Source organism: Anastrepha ludens, chromosome X (genome assembly GCF_028408465.1).
Source record: "Anastrepha ludens isolate Willacy chromosome X, idAnaLude1.1, whole genome shotgun sequence".
NCBI lineage: Eukaryota > Metazoa > Arthropoda > Insecta > Diptera > Tephritidae > Anastrepha > Anastrepha ludens.
In genome coordinates this window covers 86689949-86710714 of record NC_071503.1, presented here as the reverse complement: position 1 = coordinate 86710714, position 20766 = coordinate 86689949, and the positions used below count along the sequence as shown (strand labels likewise).

Genomic DNA, 20766 nt, shown 5'->3' with positions numbered 1-20766 from the left:
AAAACAACAAGAGGGGCTGGAAAAAGCTTTCCTTCGTCAGAAAAAGAGCTGAGGTCTAAAACCACTCCAGAATCCATACCAAACGAAGGATCCACATCGCCTGACCCCAAGAAAATAAGGTGAAAATCACCACAGAAATCGGCATCTTCTGCGACCACAGAAAAATGGCAGACGGTTCAGAGGAAAAAGAAGCCAACCAATGTAGAGAAAACCCACGGGTCGCTTCGACCTAGATCTGATGCGATTATACTCCACAAAATGAGGGAAGGCACATCTTCCGCGGACATGGTACGCGCAGTGAAATTCAGCGCAGAATTGAAAGATGTCTGTGAGAGGTTCTAAACAATGTGGACAACACAAATACGTGGGTTCCTTATAGAGTTAAAAAAAGGGAAGAAGGTGACTCTACCGATTACCAGAAAGCTTTCGAAAAGGCGCTGAAAAGCATTGCAACGGTTAATCTGAAGACCCACACTGTAACACTGCAATGCAAAAGTCTTATATCCAACTTAAACACAACTGAAAAGCTACTTGAGGCGGTCATAGAGCAAGGGCAAGTGAGAAAGCCGGATAAAACCACGTTGCACTCCAGGATGAAAATGCTAAGAAAGTAATGGCGCTTGGATCTCTCAACCGGATTAAAATGGGTGAAGTTAGACGGTTCGTACTATGTGAGCTACTATGCACCACCAAAGTGGAGCTTAGAAGATTTTGAACACGTGATGACAGCACTGAAATTTGAGCTATGAGGAAAGCGACCGATTCTCATCGCACGAGACTTCAGTGCCTGGTCTCCCCAGGAGTGAACACATTCGACTGCGGTAGCGGCCGATCAATAATCGACGTCGCTTTTATAGACTGCACCACAGCAAACCGCGCAAAATGGATGGTAGACAAAAATTTGTGCACTCACCGCGATCATTTGGCTATAGTAATTGAGATCAACGATATACAACTGCCAGAAGAACGAAGGACGGTACAAAAATGGAAGAGACTTGCCTTCAACGCCGAGAGCCTCCAATTGATTTGGAGAAATGAATATGGAAGCACCCCGAACACCACAACCTACATGCCACATGTTGCTCAGCCAAGTGGTAATGGAGCTTTTTCAACAACAGGAGGAAACTAGTGACCGACACCAAAATGAGCCTGACATAGACTACATTCCGCCAGTTACAACAGAAGAAGTCTTAAGCGTGTTGTAGTTGCCCCAACAGTCGGTTCTAGGTTACCATAACGGCCCGGATTTATAATACTATATATCCGGCCAAGAACTGTCACTCCAGCAGCACTCTCCGTACATGTATGGGGAATGTTTATGCTGCTACAACAACAAAAACAGCATGTTGACGCGTGTAAGATATAAGAAGGCACCATGCCCAGACGGTGTTCCCAACAACGCCTTTAAGGTAGCAGTGCAGGCGACGCAAGAAATCTTCGCGAACATGTAAAGCGTTGGAACGCATCATTTGTGACCGGCTACCATAACTATCTGGAACGCCCAACCGACCTATCTGACAAACAATTTAGTCATTACCACGGCAGCCGGTTCTACGTTACCGGAATGACTCGGGTTTTTCCCCGACCAAGGGCTACCGCCCCAGTAAACTAGTCGTGTCTAGTGAACCATATATCACCCCACCTCTAACGTCACAGGAGTAGCTCCTTGCAGCAATTTTGCCCCTAATACTTCTTCCCAAGCTAGTATTAAGTCCAACCTTAGGCCAAATGTATTCTATTGCTGCGTATGCCATAAATGGCTCCACCCAAGCTCCACCTCGGTTAGGTGCAATACGTGCAACGGGTGGAGCCACCTTAAGACCTGTTCAGGCCTCAAGTCACACAGGCCACGTGTTGCGGGGACAAAGCAGCAGCTCTTGGTCCCCCGCACAGTCTGTTCCGTGTGCCAGGCCGTACTTCCTCGGAATCTGGCATCAGTCAAATGCAATTCTTGCAATGGCTGGTGCCATTTTCGGAGATGTTCCGGCCTGCGCACCACCCGTGAGTGGACAACTGACTACTTTGCCCCCTGCTGCAGAGCTCTGCACCCGCAACCGCCCCCCACCGCGCGGCCGCCCACCATCATCAGGCCGCAACAACAACAGCGGATTGCACAGCAGGCCCAACGTAGGCAATCCCACGCGTCCCTCCCGATTTACAACGACCTTACCTAGAAGCTTCAAGCTTCTACAATTCAACTGTAACGGACTCACGAGTAAGGTCGAAGAGACCGCAGGGACAGCACCTTAGAATGTCAAGGCACAGCTGTCACCTGCTGCCCGGCAGGATATCACCCTGATATAGGTGCGCTCATCAGAGGTGAAAACCGATTGGTTGTAGGTGACTTCAATGCGCATAACGAGCCTGCGCATTCAAGCCTGCCAAATGATCGTAGGGGAGAGCAATTGGCAGAGCAAATAGACGATTCGACATTCAGCACTGTGAACGACGAAGCCCCCACCAGGGTAGTGGGCAATCGCAGCAGCTCGCCTGACCTAACAATAGCTAGCGCGGGTCTGATAAATAGCATAACGTGGCCACCTATGCTATCGCTTGCATCAGACCACTTGCCCATTATCGTCTCGATTGAGAGACCTGCCGACTTTGTTTCCGTGAATCACCGGTCCTATTTTAACACTAAAAAAGCTAATTGGGCCGGCTTCAAGGAATTCACCGAGGACACCTTCGCCGCTCTTCCCATCCCCACCGATGTGCGCGTAGGCACACGCGCATTCCGCAAGGTGCTCACAGCTGCTGCGGCTCGCTTCATCCCAGCTGGAAGTTTCAAGGACATCCGTCCTCATTTCCCAGCAGAAGCAGCCAGCTTAGCAAACGAGCGTGACCACCTACGCCAGGCCGATCCTGTCAATCCCCGCATAAGGGATCTCAATTTGGAGATCCGGCAACTGATAGATCAACACAAGCGGACTTAAAGGGTTGAGCACTTGAAGGCCTGTAACCTCACCTCAGTGGTGAGTAAGCTCTGGCCCACCGTTAGGTCCCTGTCGAACCCGACGAAGCACAACGACAAGGTGGCTATCACCTTCAACGGTTGCACTTCGTCGGACCCGAAGAGATGCGCGACCTATTTTATACTGCATCCTCCGGCCGACAGATCCAAGCGTCGTGCTACCAGAAGGCTACACAAACTGATAAACGACAGTGCGCCACTTACTTTCTCCGGTGATGAGGTTCAGGGGGCCATCAACAAATCAAAAACATCAAAAGCCATTGGCCCTGCAGGACTAAACGCGCTGATGCTGAAGCATCTGGGACCATTGGAAGTAGAATTTCTCACAAGGGTCTTCTATCTGTCTTTGGCCACTCTCATCATCCCTGACAAGTGGACAGCAGGGAGAGTGGTCCCACTACTGAAACATGGGAAACCCGCCAACCAAGTGGAATATTATCGTCCGATAACTGTCCTTTCCCCAGTAGTGAAGACACTTGAAGCCCTCCTACTCCCACTCTTTACGAAACACCTGGCCCCAGTCCCACATCAGCACGGCTTCCGACGAGTGCATAGCACCACCACAGCACTCACCGCCTTAAACGCCCAGATAAATCGCGGGCTTAACCAAAACCGCCCCTGCGAGAGGACTGTCCTAGTAGCGTTGGACCTGAAGAAGGCTTTCGACACAGTCAGCCATTCCACGCTACTAGATGATATTTATCAGTCGACACTCCCGCCAGGGCTGAAGAGGTGGTCCGCAAACTACCTGAGTGGTCGTCACTCGTCAGTGATTTTTCGAGATCAAACATCAAAGCAGAGGAAGATTTAGCAAAGTGTACCGCAGGGTGGTGTTCTTTCTCCCTTGCTGTTCAACTTCTACATCTCGAAGCTCCCCCAACCACCAGCGGGAGTCTCCCTGGTTGTTGTTGTTTTTTAACAGCATAGTTAGCCCTGTCAGTGTAAGTATATCATCGGTCGTCTTCGTCTAGCTCATCTAGGGGTAGGCCCAGGAAACATGCTGTTTCGACAGGTTGGGTCCAGAGGGAGAGGGGGGTTAGATGAGTCGGTTTGAGGGGCATGTGAAGAGGTGGTTAGTGTCGTGCGGGGTACCTTCACATGCCGGACATGTGTTTGGTATGTCGGGGTCAATTCTGGATAAGTATGAGTTTAACCTGCTACAATATCCAGAACGTAATTGTGCCAGTGTTACACGAGTCTCACGGGGAAGCTGGAGCTCTTCATCTGCGATAGGTGGTGGTTGGACTCCGATTATGGCATTCACACGACGGGAGTTTATGAAGGTGGTAACGGTCTCCCGGTGAATGTCGTTTATTGACTGTCTAAATACTGTCCGGTCCAGTAGGTTTCGGTCAGTTTTGTCCTGGAGTTCGTCAGCGTAGTCTAGGAGGTGTCTCCTGACGTGCCTGGGAGGCGGCTCAGGCTCAAGCAGGTGTCTGCAGGGGTGAAACCTGCGGTAACACCCCAGCAGGAACTGCTTACTGAGCAATTTGTTGTGCTCCGCAACGGGGAGCATTTGTGCCTCGTTGTGTAGGTGTTGGATGGGTGACATCAGGAGGCACCCGGTCGCTGTCCGAATGGCGGTATTTTGACATGTCTGAAGCTTTGTCCACTGCGAATCACTAGTTCCAGGCGACCAGACAGGCGCAGCATAGTTTAGTTTAAATGTCGAAAGCAACAGTTCTTTGTCTTTGCCCCAAGTGCTGCCGGCCAGCGATTTGAGGACCTTGTTGCGATTTTGGACTTTAGTGGCAATTGCGGTTGTATGCGCAGAGAAGGAGAGAAAGCTGTCAAAGGTTACACACAAAATTTTGGGGTTATTTACAGTCGGAATTGGTGCGTCGTCGACTTTTACCTTAAGGGACAGCTTGACCTCCTTTGTCCAGGTGGTGAAAAGGGTCGCCGTGGACTTGGTGGGGGATAGTTGGAGATTCCTCGCAGTGAAAAACCGAGAAAGGTCGGTGAGGTAGTTGTTCACTTTGGAACACAGGCCATCGATGTCATTGCCCGACGCCATTATCGTGCAATCGTCAGCGTATGAGATCAGGGAAACTCCCGCTGGTGGTTGGGGGAGCTTCGAGATGTAGAAGTTAAAAAGCAAGGGTGAAAGGACACCACCCTGCGGTACACCTTGCTTAATCTTCCTCTGCTTTGATATTTGATCTCGAAAAATCACTGACGAGTGCCGACCGCTCAGGTAGTTCGTGGACCACCTCTTCAGCCCTGGCGGGAGTGTCGACTGATAAATATCATCTAGTAGCGTGGAATGGCTGACTGTATCGAAAGCCTTCTTTAGGTCCAACGCTACTAGGACAGTCCTCTCGCAGAGGCGGTTTTGGTTAAGCCCGCGATTTATCTGGGCGTTTATGGCGGTGAGTGCAGTGGTGGTGCTGTGCACTCGTCGGAATTCGTGCTGATGTGGGGCTGGGGCCAGGTGTGTCGTGTAGAGTGGGAGTAGGAGGGCTTCAAGTGTCTTCACTACTGGGGAAAGGAGAGTTATCGGCCGATAAGACTCCCCTTGGTTGGCGGGTTTCCCAGGTTTCAATAGTGGGGCCACTCTCCCTGCTTTCCACTTGTCAGTGATGATGAGAGTGGCCAGGGACAAATTGAAGACCCTTGTGAGGTATCCTACTCCCAGGGGTCCCAGATGCTTCAGCATCAGCGCGTTTAATCCGTCAGGGCCAATGGCTTTCGATGATTTCGACTTGTTGATGGCCCCCTGAACCTCATCACCGGAGAAAGTAAGTGGCGCACTGTCGTTCGTCAGTTTGTGCAGCCTTCTGGTAACACGACGTTTGGTTATGTCGCCCGGAGGATGCAGTGTAAACAGCCGGCTAAAATAGCTCGCGCATCTCTTCGGGTCCGACGAAGTACAACCGTTGCACATAGGTAGATTTAAGCTATTTAGGCGGCCATAATTGGATTTCAGAAAGTGGTCACAACTACAAAAAAAAGCACTCCCACAACTTGAAAATAGACCGAGGAACAATAATGCAACCTCCTACGGTCAATCCCATACTTTGCATTAGCTGTCAGTTAATCAAAACATAGCTATTTCTGAAACGCACGTTATCGTTTTTCTTTAACCGCTGTAAAATCGTATGCTTTAACGTGAATATTTACGGATTTAAGTTACCGAGCTGAGTAATCGTGATGGATTATGATATTTCAGGTGAATATTATCATTTGTTAATGGTGTTTGTGATTTTAATAGTTATAAATGGATAAGTGGTGCCTATTTCATTTAGGGTATAATTTATTTTTGTTTTTTTGTGTTTTTTGGTTTTGAAAACCCAGTTTGGTATATTTCCAAGTCCGTCCAAGTGAAAGTTAGTGTTGAACATGATACCTGGTGCAATTAGCTCGCCACGTGCATAAAAGTGAGCTGCAGATACTTAAGATAGAGGGTCATATAAAGGGTTTTATACACGCTTGTTTTAAGTCAATATAAAAATTATTGCATTTGTTTTGATTTCTAAGCCAATTTTGCTTATCTTAGGTATTGCCAGCTCATCAGGCACTAGACAAGTAACTCGTCAATATCTCTACAATCAAATGTAAGGGCAGAATTTGACATCTTTGGAGGAAAAATTAGATTTCTTAAAAGATAACCTGCTGTCTTGTCATGCATATACAGCTGAATATGTGCAAACATTTAAGAAAAGCTTTTCTTATTTTAAAGCACAGCTTAAGGAAAAGTGGACTAAAGCCAGAAGAAAGGAGGACGCTTTTCTAAAAGCTAACCAGGCTTGGTTAAATGGAACAATCGAAATTCCAAATAAGTCACATTTTCGCCCTGGCCGTCCATTGAAATCATTCGAAAAGTGTAGTGAGCGAAGTAAACGTAGGAAAACGGAAGAAGTCCGTTCCATGGTAGAAGATACAGTTATTATACATGCTGCGCAATCCACTCTAATAGCAAAAGGGCAGAGGAACGCCTCGCGAATTCTGAAAGAAATCGCAGAATCACCATCACGCGCAGCGAATCAACAAGCCCGGGGAGAGGTAATATATTGACACCGCATGCAGCCTTAGCTATGTTTGTAGAAGCAGACTTAACAAGAGAGCAATATGAAATAATTCGTAATACAAACCCTTATCTTTATCCCTGTTACGATCGCTTGTTAGAAGCTAAAAAAGAATGTTACCAAACGCAAATACGGGTAACTAGTTCTTATGCAGAAACTGACTTGCAAAGCCTCATCGATAAGACAATTCTGCGCTTATCAATGTATTTAGAGGATGTGCTCCTCACTCTAAGCGAGGACGAAAGAAATTCTCTTACAATAATATGCAAGTGGGGATGCGATGGTTCCCAGCAAGCTAAATATAAACAAAAAATTGAGGATACTTCTAGTTCGGATGCCAACATTTTTCTTAGCTCTTTTGTGCCACTACAAATCACCTGCGGAAACGAAAACAGAAAAATTGTTTGGCAAAACCCTTCTCCGTCATCTCCTAGATTCTGTAGACCGATAAGATTTAGGTTTATCAAAGAAAGTATAGACGTCACGAAAGAAGAAATAAATTTGTTTTCCGGCATACTTTTAAGATGACGATGATTGATGGTAAAGTTTGCAATGCTGCCACCGATACCAGGTCCACTAGCCAATGTTATTTGTGTAAAGCAACATCGAAAGACTTTAACAATCTAGACAAAAAGAATGAAGTTAGCCTAGATTCCCTTGACTTTGGACTATCCGTTCTGCACGCTAGAATAAGATTATTCGAAAGTATTTTGCATTTGGCTTACAAATTGCCAGTGAAAAAGTATAGAGCAAAGAGAACAGCTGAGGAAGAACTTTTGGAAAAAACCACAAAAGAAACCATTCAAAAAAGATTTCGGGATGAGTTAGGCTTACTTATAGACATGCCCAAAGCAAATTATGGTAACACCAATGATGGCAATACAAGCCGGCGATTTTTCGAAAGCCCAAAATTGGCTGCAGATATCACAGGTGTTGATTATAATTTCATTTACAGGCTTAAAATAATACTGGAAGCCATATCTAGCGGCTATGAAATTGATTCTGCTAAATACGCTGAATATGCATTGGATACCGCTAAATTATATATAAAGCTTTACGCGTGGCATCCGATGACACCCACAATGCACAAGATACTAGTCCATGGCGCTGCTATAATTGAAAACTCATTATTACCAATAGGACAACTGTCAGAGGAGGCTCAAGAGGAGCGCAACAAGCACTTCCGGATGTATCGAGAAAATTATGCACGGAAGTTTTCTCGTGAAGAGTGCAATCGCGATATATACCACCGATTGTTGTTAAGCTCGGACCCCTTTTTGAGCAGTATTTCAGTTCATCGCAGAAGAAAGAAAAAAGCATCAAACTAGCCCAGACACAATTAAGCTGCTCGTACCCTTTACATATGTGGACAAAGATGTGACAGAACACCTTAATTCAGAAGGCGAAAACTAATAAATTAATCAATTTCTGTATATACATATCTATTGTGCTTTTGGTGTATTTTTAACAAATATATCTGTAAATATTTTTCTATTATATATAAAACAATTTTTTCAAAATCGATTAAGGTAACTTTTATGCAAATACTAGTGAAATATGGGCCCTATTTTTACTTTGGGAAAGGTCAAGATTTGTTGTATAAAGTCAATGTGTAGCCCACAATAAGATACAAACAAGTGATGACAGTTCTTGTCATACTACAAGAAAAGGAGCTTTACTGCTAAGGTATTTTTCAGTGTGACACAGTGAAATACATATACCTTTTTAATTTAACCGATTAGTAAAACAAATTATTATAAATTTCTAGTTATTAAACAGTTTTAAGACGATATATGCAGTTAAATATTTTTGGCCGCCTAAATCTTCAAAATCTACCTATGTGCGTTGAAGGTGATAGCCACCTCGTCGTTGTGCTTCGTCGGGTTCGACAGGGACCTAACGGTGGACCAGAGCTTACTCACCCCGGAGGTGAGGTTACAAGTCTTCAAGTGCTCAACCCATTTAGTCCGCTTATGTTGATTTACCAGTTGCCGGGTCTCCAAATTGAGATCCCTTATGCGGGGATCCCCGGGATCGGCCTGGCGTACGTGGTCACGCTCGTTCGCTAAACTGGCTGCTTCTGCTGGGAAATGAGGACGGATGTCCTTATAACTTCCAGCTAGGATGAAGCGAGCCGCAGCAGCTGTGAGCACCTTGCGGAATGCGCGTTCGCCCACGAGCACATCAGTGGGGATGGGAAGAGCGGCAAAGGTGTCCTCGGTGAATTCCTTGAAGCCGGCCCAATTAGCTTTTTTAAAGTTAAAATAGGACCGGTGATTCGCGGAAACGAAGTCGGCAGGTCTCTCAATCGAGACGATAATGGGCAAGTGGTCTGATGCAAGCGATAGCATAGGTCGCCACGTTATGCTATTTATCAGACCCGCGCTAGCTATTGTTAGGTCAGGCGAGCTGCTACAATTGCCCACTACCCTGGTGGGGGCGTCGTCGTTCACAGTGCTGAATGTCGAGTCGTCTATCTGCTCTGCCAATTGCTGTCCCCTACGATCATTTGGCAGGCTTGAATGCCAAAGATCGTGATGCGCATTAAAGTCACCTACAACCAATCGGTTTTCACCTCTGATGAGCGCATCTATATCAGGGTGATATCCTGCCGGGCAGCAGGTGAGAGGGGGTATATATACGTTAAACATTTCGAGCTCGGAATCGCCTGACCGGACAGCTATACCTTGACATTCTAAGGTGCTGTCCCTGCGGTCGATTCCTTCATCGATGAGACGATACTGCACAGTGTGGTGGACTATAAACGCTAGGCCACCACCATTGTCTCGCTCGCGATCGTGTTTGTGCACGTTATAGCCATCCCTGGTGATCAAAGATTACCTAGCGTGCAACTTTGTTTCTTGGACCGCAGCTATTTTAATACTGTGCCGGCTCATAAAGTCAACTATCTCGTCGACCTTACTCGTAAGTCCGTTGCAGTTAAACTGGAGAAGCTTGAAGCTTCTCGGTGAGGTCTGTGTAATTCGGGAGGTGAGGGACGCGTGGGGTTGTCTACGTTGGACCTGCTGCGCAATCCACTGTGGTTGTTGCGGCCTGATGGTGGTGGGCGGCCGCGCCTCCGGGGGCGGTAGTGGGTGCAGAGCTCTGCAGCAGGGGGCAACATAGGCAGTTGTCCACTCACGGGTGGTGCGCAGGCCGGAACATCTCCGAAAATGGCACCAGCCACTGCAGGAATTGCATTGGACTGATACCAGATTCCGAGGTATTGCGGTCTGACACACGGAACAGACTGTACGGGGGACCAGGAGCTGCTGGTTTGTCCCCGCACTGGGGTTGGAGCAGGAAGGGATAGGAGGGGTTAAAGGGGAGTTGTGTTGCTCCGATAGGCTCCTCACCGTGGAGGTGTGGGTTGTGGTGGCGGTTGGTAGTGCCGGCCTATCAGGGGGTGTAGTAGCCGTGGAGGCATCAGACGCCTGTTGGCGGGAGCAACACGTGGCCACATACCGTGTGGACCACTCCCTGTGCGACTTAAGGCCTGAACAGGTCTTAAGGTGGCTCCACCCGTTGCACTTACTGCACCTAACCGAGGTGGAGTTCGGGTGAAGCCGTTTATGGCAAACGCAGCAGTAGAATACTTCTGGCCCAGGGTTGGATTCGCCTCCAGCCCTGAGGAGAAGCATTTGAAGCAGGATTGCTGCGAGAGTTTGCTCCTGTGACGTAAGGGGTGGGGTGATATACGATACACTAGACAGGGCTAGTGTACTGGGGCGGCAGCCCTTGGTCGGGAAAAACCCGAGTCATTCCGGTAACGTAGAACCGGCTGCCATGGGAATGACAGTCTCACACGCTGATGATTGTACGATAATGGCGTCGGGCAATGACATCGATGGCCTGTGTTCCAAAGTGAACAACTACTTCATCGACCTTTCTCGCTTTTTTACTGCGAGGAGTCTCAAACTTTCCCCCACTAAATCCACGGCAACCCTCTTTACCACCTGGACAAAGGAGGTCAAACTGTCCCTTAAGGTAAAAGTCGACGATACACTAATTCCGACGGTAAACAACCCCAAAATTATGGGTGTAACATTTGATAGCTTGCTCTTCTTCTCTGCGCACACAACCGCAATTGCCACTAAAGTCCAAAACCGCAACAAAGTCCTCAAATCGCTTGCCGGCAGCACTTGGGGCTAAGACACACACTGTTGCTATCGACATTTAAGGCAATTGGTCGGCCGGTTCTGAACTATGCAGCGCCTGTCTGGTCGCCTGGAACTAGTGACACGCAGTGGATAAAGCTACAGACATGCCAAAATACCGCCATTCGGACAGCGACCGGTTGCCTCCGGATGTCACCCATACAACACCTACACAACGAGGCACAAATGCTTCCAGTAATGGAGCATAACAAACTGCTCAGCAAGCAGTTCCTGCTGGGATGTTACCGGAGGTTTCACCCCTGCAGACACCTGCTTGATCCTGAGCCGCCTTCCAGGCACATCAGGAGACATCTCGTAAACTACGCTGACGAAATCAAGGACAAAACTGACCGAAATCTTCCGGACCTGACAGTGTTTAGACAGTCAATAAACGACATTCACCAGGTGACCGTCACCACCTTGTTAAGCTCCCGTCCTGTGAATGCCGTAATCGGAGTCCAACCACCACCTATTCCAAACGAAGAGCTCCAGCATCCTCGAGAGACACGTGTAACACTGGCACAATTACGTTCTGGATATTGTAGCAGGCTAAACTCCTTCTTATCCAGAATCGATCGCGACATACCAAACATATGTCCGGCAAGTGAAAGCACCCCGCACGACACTAACCACCTTTTCACATGCCGCCCTAAAACCGACTCATCTAGTACCCCACTCCCTCTGGACCCATCCCGTAGAAACAGCATGTTTCCTGGGCCTACCTCTAGATGAGCTAAACGAAGACGACCGGTGATATGCCCGACACTGGCGGGGCTACTATTACTGTTAACAAACAAACAAATCCCCATCTTGAGACTTGCGCTATACAGATACAACAGCGTTCTGAATATTATGCAGATTTATATTGTACTTATGCAAAATATGCCCTGTTCTATCTAACAAGTCCACTCAAACAAACTTATCTAGCCCTAGGGCCCAGCCACATCGAAACAGCATGTTTTTGATTTTAGCGTTAGATGGCCTCGATAACAGCAACTGCGTAACGGCTTAGTAAGAATGTATCAAAGACGCCCTCTCCATTATTTCTATAGCAGTAGTAATGAAAAACCTATACAACTTATAGACATTAAATGCATAAAAATTAATATATGCAATTAGTATTCACATACCTCTTGACTGCTAACAAAATGATATTGACTTAGATTTGGAGCAATGAACTGGGGACAGCACAAGTTCTGATGATGATGCATTTGGTTTTGTGATAAAACTGGATGTAAGTGATGCTTTTGAATTATTTGGCATTGATTAGAATCGTTGTTATATAGGTGACTTGGGGAAAATTTAATTGGGTCGTCTAAAGCCCCGCTCAACGACGGAATCGACCAATCATCTGTTAAGCCATCTTAAATTAAAAAAACAAAAAACGGTATTGTTACAATACACGTACCTATGTATGATATTTCGTAGAGGTTGTGAAAGCTGTGATTTACCATCACAGCCAGTTCTAGTAACAACACATACCATGATGTTTTGTTCTTTCAAAGTTGTGATTTATGTACTTCAAGTATACCATTGTACTTACTGTTTTGATTAAGCCCTGAAACCAGTGGAATTGTACTATTGTTTGATCCTCCAGTGTTGTAAGCACTGGAAGAGTAATCACGTTCTTCATTTTGTGACACGTCTGCAATATTACTAGCAGCACTATTTACACTACCGCCACTACTGCTCGATCCGTTTGTGATAGTTGTTAAGGTACTACGGAGAGTATTATTTTTTTTACGAAGTATCATTTCACCACTATCATTATGCAGTTGTTTACGGCTACATGCCCTCATGCTGTGTACCGCCTCTTTCGATCCACAAACTGTATTTGGGATTACACTTTCTGTCATAGCCGTGGGACTAGAACATATGCCTAGCCAATTTGCAACATTCTTTTGCTGCTGTTGTAGTGAGCCAGTAGCGGGGGATGAATAGGACCCGAGTGACGTTACATGCGTTGAGCTTTCATAAGGAGAGCAGTAAAATGGCTCTGATTCTGAATCCTCTGGTATGGTTTCGTATATATGTTCCGTGTCATAGTTGATATGCTGCTGATCATTTAAAACGTTTTTTAGGGAACGAAATGGTGACGGTAGTATCCATGATGGTTGTTCCATTTTATATGAACGTAAATTCCTTTTCACAAGATTATGATGAAGGTTGCCAATGCTTCGAAGACATTCAGGCTGGCTAGATAACTGATTCAAACTTTTCTCATTTCTAACAGTCGAGGTTACATTCTTTGGTTGGTAAGAAGAAACACACGTAGATTTCTGTTCTAAGCTACTGACGGTATCTACACCTAATATTGTGTCGACATTAATAAGCGTTACTGATGGTTGATTCTCAATCGACATATCTTGGTGTTTTTTGACCTTACTCTCACTATGTATTGCTAAAACTTTCTCTAATTCATTTGCGGGTTCATCTTGAACAAGGCGATTTTCGTAAGCTATTTTACTTTCCACGTAATACTCCTCCTCAACATCATCCTCATCATCAGCTTCAAGATCCACTAACAAAGGATCGTTAAAATCGTCTTCATCCTGAAACAGTGAAGGGTTTTCATTTTTGTGCCATAAACAATTAATAAATATTAGAGAGATTATACTATGAAGAAGTGTACAAAGAGATAAATATGGTATCAAAAATATTTCACAAAATGTTTTTAACTTTTTATTAAGCCAAATATTTACAAGTAGATATGAAAACGCGGTAACACCACAACAGTCGACGTTACGTTGCCGGAACCACCTGGGTTTATATTCGGCTAAGGACTCCAGCAGTATTTCCAAAAATGCATGGGGTTTGTTTATACTGTAACAACAACAGCAACCCAATAATACCTAAGAAATTTTAAGATGAGTATATGCTCGGTATGAAAAATTCGACCACATGTATGCAAAAAGTATAGTAGAGCACCAACTCTGATTCTTGATATTTCTCACTCACATAATCATCCCAAGTGATAGAAAGTTTTTTCTAATAGCGGTGGACCCTCGGCAGGCATTGGAAGTCCTCCGAGAGTATTTCTGCCATGAAAAAGCTGCTCATGAAAATCCTCGGCCGTACGGAGGCGGCGTGGCACTATATATGTGGAACAACACGTAGGGAGACGGGCTCGGCTTTATATCCAGCAAAGGAAAAGTTATGCCAACAAATCTACCTCTAACCATGTTTCCGTTTTTTTTTTTAGTTTTAAAAGTGGATTTGGATTTGCACCCTCAAAATTGTATTAAATTTTGCGTTAAAAATGGATTCAACGGTGCACGACGAAATTTTTGCCAGAAGGTGAGACAGTTCAGGCGGACTATTATTTGGGAGATACAAGACGGTTCCGTGAAGGAATTCGCCAAAAAAGAAAGGATTTGTGGTCAAAAGGAAGTAATGGAAAAACCGAAAACGGTTCTGATGGCTATACCGAAAATAGAGTTCGAGAAATGTTTCAAGTGACGGATCAAATACTCGCAATTGATGTGAATATATTCTGCGTATTTTTTGATCAAGGGGGTATATACCTATGTACATATAAGTAATTATATATTAATTAAAGATAGCTCCTTTCAAATTGACTTTAGAAGTACTAGTGGACGTTTTTTCTTAGATTTTAATGTGGAATCCGCACAGCTGGAAACGGTGATAAAAAATAAAAATTTAACAGCGCTAATATATTGTTACCATCACGAAGTTTCGTGAATCGACTGCAGATAGCGAGACAGTACAAGCTTTCTGGGTCTACCGTTAAATGAGTTATGCTGAAAACAGAGAACACCGTAAACGCAATCCCGACTCAGCTGTTACGATCAAACTAATGAGAACCCCATGTAAACGAAAAGTTCCTTCCTTCCGTATCGTAGTACTGTAGATTTTATTTCACGATTATTAAAAAAATCCCGTAATACCGACTCAGCTAATTGCTCTCTCACCACACAGTGTTGCCAAGCAGTACATTTCGAAATCATTTACAAAATAAACTTAGAAAAATTATAATTTTTGTTAAAATAGCTTAAAAATACTGTTAAATAATGTTAATTATAGATAAATGAACTATTTGCATTTCTTGGTTTTTGGCTTTGGTTTATTAAACAATGAAAAATTGTAACTGATAATGCGGATGTGTAAAAAAGTGTGTAAGCAAAAATATCAATGGCAATATTGTGTAGATACAACCAAACACATACACACACAAACCGATGTATTGTGTAAATATGTAATTAAAAGAACGCAGTTGTTCTCGGGGGTGAGTTTTTCTGCACGGTAAGGGACTGCGGTAAGGGATTCCGTGCGGTGTGCACTGTTTTCAGCATTACACGAACACAACAGGTGACTAGTAAGCTGCTACTACAACATAACGAGTCAGAAGATACAAGCTGCTAGATCTAGAAATTACGATAGTTATTAAACACATATATATAAGGGCATTCAGTTGGAGTTTAAACTTGTGAGCGAATAAAGGAAAAGTTTTAGAGTGATGTAGTCTTAAGCTCAACATGTACATTAGACTGGCCGTAATTTTTTTTTTGTGGAAATCCATAAATTTTCGGGTCTTAAAACATGAGGTTAGGAGTAATGAAAAACTGTGTAATTTTTTAACCCGATCCGATGATGCTTAACCGTGCCCATTTGATCCCAAAGTATGGACAATTTCAAAAAATCACAATTTTTACAACATTTTTTTTTGTTTCCAATTTATATAATTTAATTTAATTTAATTTAATATGTATATACTTAAATTATATATATAATTTAACTTTATTTATATAATTTATTATAATTTAATAAAATTTTAATTAAAGAATTAGATTGTCTATTTAATGAGAGATGTTTTGGAGTAAGATGGATACAATTGCCTGTAGTGCTCAACAACTTGCAGTAAGTACTGTTTATCTTCTTCATTATAAGTAAGCGATCTGTTGTAGTCTGTGATCAATTTCAATGCTCTCTCTGCAGCGTCATTAACTACAGACAAATGCTGACAAATTCGTTTTCCCGCTATATAGTCTTCACTTTCTTGCCATGTTGAAGGATCTGATTCCAAAAAACTTGTTTCAATTCCTAAGCGGGTAAAGAATGTTTTAGTTCTTGATGAAATAAAATCATTTATATTCTTGCTGCCGTAAAGCGTTATTTCTGACATTGTTGCAACAACTCTCTTTGGAACAGCATCTTCCTTCTGGTTATCGCTAGTAATTGCTTCCACCATTTTTCGCTTAATATGTGAAGGAATTTGATCATCAAAAAATGAAAGGCCAACCGCCTCTTCCGACAAATACCATAAATGATTTTTAATTTTATGTAACAAGGCATTGGATACATTCTTATCGAAATACACAACCACATCTTGAATGAGCTTAAGGTCATTTTGTGGAGCAACTATTGGATCCACACAACGAAAACAATATGGAACGTAGATGCAGGTTAAAAAAATACAAACGCTTCTTAGACTCTTTATCTCTGAAGTCGTTAACACGAATTGCTCGCGAAACAGAAACATTTTGTAGCAATATAGGCACTTCGACATGAACCTTGCGTGTGATGTTGCACCAGGTGACCGTACTTGTGAAAAATTTGGTACGTCTTCCCCAACAAAGAGCAACGATAGTTGTAGTAATTCTTTATAATCGGCACGAGTGTGGTGACTATTTAATGCAGTTAGACAAAAATTCTTAAATATTTCCACTTCAGCTATTGTAAAGACTTTCCGAACTTCATTTTCCGATATTCCACTTTTGAATGACTTAGAATTAATGTTTTTCCAGCTGTTAGAGAAACGATTGAATAAGGCAACTTCCGATGCTGATGATTTGCCAAAATTTAGTTCGAACACTGCTTTGACTAGCAACTCACTAACATGGTGACGACAGGGAAAGAAAAGTAGATTTCGGCCCAACCTTTTTTCAAGCAAGAACGCTGTTCCATTATTAACTCCCGTATTAGCAGCTGTTGTATCAAATGATACAATTTCCACTAAATCATCGAGCTTCCACTTGCACAAAAAATTATGTATTTCTGCAGCTATTGCATCTTCCGTTGAACTTTCAATTTTTGGTATCCCCAGCAGCCTTCAATTACTGACAATAACGAAGATCGTAGCACGTCAGGGTTCTGCTCCACAATTTTTGAAAAATGGCCAAATACGCTATTTTTAGGGGTTTCAACCCCCTTTTTCTCGAAAACCTGACGTGATGGAAAATTTGTGAACTCGGATTCGTGCTCAGCGCGAAAATTCCCTTCGGAAACACTAGATCACATCTTATTCGCGTCAGAAAAATTGAAATTTGCAGGGCAGTGGAATTAAATCTTCCATTTTTATTGACGGCGTTCCATGAACATTTTTCATGGTATTTATGAAGGCAGCAACCGTTGCACTCACCAAATGCATGGCATCACTTGTTGAGAGGTTACATTTGTCCATGCATGCAAGCATTCTATCATCAATAAAATTAATTTTTCCTCGATTTGCCTTTTTCGGTAGTAAATTAATGTTACTTCCGTCTGTATCTTCGCCTTCATTCATATCTTTTGCTGCATTTTCTTCGCCAGCTGAAATATCCTTTTCAGCATCCTCGGTATCAGAGACTTCAAGAGCATAATTGGCTTCAAATGGGATCAAATATTAAAAAAAAGAACCAGTAAAGCATAACTTTAATAAACTTACTATGAACTAAATGCTTTTCAACGCGCTTTCTTTTTTCTTCCATTCGTTGCTCTTTGCGTTTTTCTTTTCTTGTGAGTACAGTATCGGCACCATACATACTACCTGGACGTCCTCTATTTCTTTGGAGCAAAAGAAAGTCTTTATCTTCCTGCATTTTCATTAAACCTAGGGCATCCATGGCTGCAATGTCAAATATGAAGATTTCAATTTTATCCTTAAACTCTGCTTCACTTTTACGACACTTCTCGTTAGGAGTCTTGGAATGTTTTTGTAAAATTCTCCATTCCTCGTAAAGATTTTTAAGTTTTTTAATACAATTTTTTTCTTGCGCCGTGGGAATTTTAGCTTTTTCCCAAAATTCAATCGTGGCACCAATCGTGTATTTAATACTGCTTTCCAAAGTCAAGTTTTCGTGCCTCATTTTGTAAAACAATAATTGGAGCACCTGTTTCATTGATGGCAACTTGGCCCCCAAAATAACACTTTCACATTCACCCACAAGAAATATTTTTTGCTCAGAACGTAATCTTTTTTTCGGAATGCCTGATAATGATTTTGAACTCATTTTTTTACTAACTAATTACTTTTGTACTATTAAACGCATAAGACAACGGAAACTGAATAAAAATGCAATGCCATAGCCTACCAATTCAAATATCGAGAAAAAAATTCACACTGAATAAGAAAGCAATGTCAAAGCCTACTAGTTCAAATGTCGAGTAAAAATTCAAAACTTTTAGCGTATTCAGCGAACACAACAGTTGATGAACTGTTTAGTGATCACCAAAGTGTTGATTATGAAACAAATTTTAATTTTTTTATTTTTATAGTGAAGTGTGAAAAATTATTTAAAAAGTACCTTTGCATAAAATTTAAAAATAATTATTTCATTTAGCAGCTGGCTCAAAACACCGTTCATAAAACACAATTTCTATTATTCAACTGACGGTGACATATTTTCCACGTATCACTAACCAGTTATGTATGCTGAAAGCGCCTTTTGTCAGGTGGCTTTCGCAATATAAATTGGGGCATACCGCAATAAAATAAACAAGATCATTAATTAAAATCGCATCACATCAATAAATATAAGATTCGAACAAAAAATTGGAAACGAAAAAAAATTAGTAAAAATTGTGATTTTTTCAAATTTTCCATACTTTGGGATCAAATGGGCACGGTTAGACATCATCGGATCGGGCTGAAAAAATATACCGTTCTTTATTGCATCTAACCTCATGTTTTACGACCCGAAAACTTTTGGATTTTCAAATTTTATTTTTCTCCATACAAGCTGCGGCCAGTCTAATGTACATTTAGAAGTAAAGTGTTGGAAATAAAGTAAACCAAGTGTGTTGCCAGTAATTTTAGTGTTTTATTCAGCAATCCAGTGATCGAACTCAGAGAGTTATTGTAAGAGATTTATTTGAATTTTATCGTAAGAAAATTCGTAACTATATATACTTATCTTAGGGTTTTGTACGTCGTCGTAAGTAAATATGTATTTGGCGTAAAAGCGCTAAAGCGTAAGCAAATAAAAATGCTGAGTTTGCACAAGGAAAATTAAAAAATACTAATATGAAATACTTTACCGTGAAAAGATATCGACTAACTAGTAGAGTTACGGCGTTATTATTCTCAGCAATAAGCAGTTCGGTCTCTTCCTTGTTCTTAATATATTTCCCATTAATTTGTAGTATTTGATCTCCTTGACGCAAGCGACCATCGCGTCCGGCTACACTGCCTGGCTGAACGCCGCTGATATATACTTCAATGCACGCGTCGTTATCATCAGAACTAGATAAGGCACCATTATTTTCGCTACCATTACCATTGCTGATATAACCATTATAGCAAACAATTAGTCCCAAGCGTTCATTGCTGTCGGATTTTCGTAAAGTTATTTCCTATTAAAATTATATTAGTACATGCATTTAGGGTAAGAAACGTTATTCTATCAAAACAGTATAAACTTACTTCGATATCAATTTCTGGTGCTAAGCATTGCTCAAGTAAGTTATGCTCATGCTCAATAAAATGCTCAGATGTCTCTTTAGAGTTATCATAGATGAAATAACTATTTTCAGTTTGAGTTGATTTACTAACCCGTGAAACGGCATTTTCTCCCATCGCGGTAAGCACCGATGAATTTATGGCCACAATCAATTTTATTGTGGAAGTTAAGTCTGCATTGTCAACTTTTATTGATTGTTCTGTATTTGATTTAACAGAAGGGGTAATTTTCAGATTCGCCATTTTGGCGCTGACATCATCGAAGTCCCTTTCATTGTAATTTGGATTAGTAGAGGTGCTACAGGTTGGAGTAGTGCTGGGCTTCCGATGCATTTCCACAAGCAATGGCTCACCCGTAGTAAGGAACATTTGAACCACTTTATCTTCCGGTAACTGACTTATATCGGCACCATTGATCTAAGAGTAAACAATATTTTGAATGTATATCAATAAACGTATAACTTAAAACTTACCTTTAAAACGACAAAGCTAATCTCAGTCATCATGGTACATGAAGTTATCATTCATGTGTTAACGGAAGGTATCTCTCATTATTCTTATTTATTTACGTTAAAATTTGTCTTTTTAATACTGAAATTAACAAGTTTAAGATTATTTCATTTATCGTAAGTAATATACTATACGTTTAAGATATATGTGCAACTTACATTGACAACAATGTGAATTAAATAGTTAGAAAAACTTAAACTAACCGTAAGGCTTACGTTCTATTTGGTTTGCTTTGATTTGAAGTCTTCTGTTGAAAAATGGAAGCTTTGTCAGAGGTCGACAAATCCCTCTCCACTGGTGCATCTAATAGTTTTAACCACGAGCTATAGTAGCAAGTCACTCAGACTCATTAAAGCTACAATCAAATATTGACAGCGTGTTTGCTTGTTATCATAAAAATAAACTAAATTTAAATTTAAAGAA

The 20766-nt window shown here is 42.4% G+C and overlaps 2 protein-coding genes across 4 annotated transcripts in view; both read right to left on the bottom strand.

Annotated features, from left to right (window-relative positions):
* LOC128869209 (slo-interacting protein 1) overlaps positions 1–20424 on the bottom strand; it is a 29011-nt gene extending 8587 nt beyond the window's left edge. Inside the window, exons 1-6 of one of the 3 annotated variants that reach the window (XM_054111737.1) lie at positions 20307–20424; positions 19798–20250; positions 19413–19727; positions 13543–13708; positions 12700–13464; positions 12287–12519 (exon numbers count right to left, since the gene is read on the bottom strand). In XM_054111737.1, coding sequence (XP_053967712.1) covers positions 12287–12519; positions 12700–13464; positions 13543–13708; positions 19413–19727; positions 19798–20250; positions 20307–20357 — 1983 coding nt within the window. In that variant the 5' untranslated portion in view covers positions 20358–20424. Of the gene's footprint in view, positions 1–12286; positions 12520–12699; positions 13709–19412; positions 19728–19797; positions 20251–20306 lie in introns of all 3 variants that reach the window. The other 2 variants (XM_054111735.1, XM_054111736.1) reach the window with 2 other exon arrangements.
* Positions 13715–19230, bottom strand: LOC128869210 (uncharacterized). Its single transcript, XM_054111738.1, has 2 exons — positions 17821–19230; positions 13715–17759 (listed from the first exon to the last, which is right to left on the bottom strand). The coding sequence occupies exons 1-2, from the start codon at positions 18383–18385 to the stop codon at positions 17425–17427; spliced, it is 900 nt and encodes a 299-aa protein (XP_053967713.1). The 5' UTR covers positions 18386–19230; the 3' UTR covers positions 13715–17424.
* Positions 20425–20766: the final 342 nt, after the last annotated feature.

What these genes read in the sequence shown, in the direction of transcription:
- LOC128869210 (XM_054111738.1), bottom strand. Translation starts at nt 18,385, where the DNA reads ATGAGTTCAAAATCATTATCAGGCATTCCGAAAAAAAGATTACGTTCT. An exon ending in TGAAAAGCATTTAGTTCATA is followed by an intron (nt 17,760 to 17,820) that starts GTAAGTTTATTA and finishes TCCCATTTGAAG; the next exon opens with CCAATTATGCTCTTGAAGTC.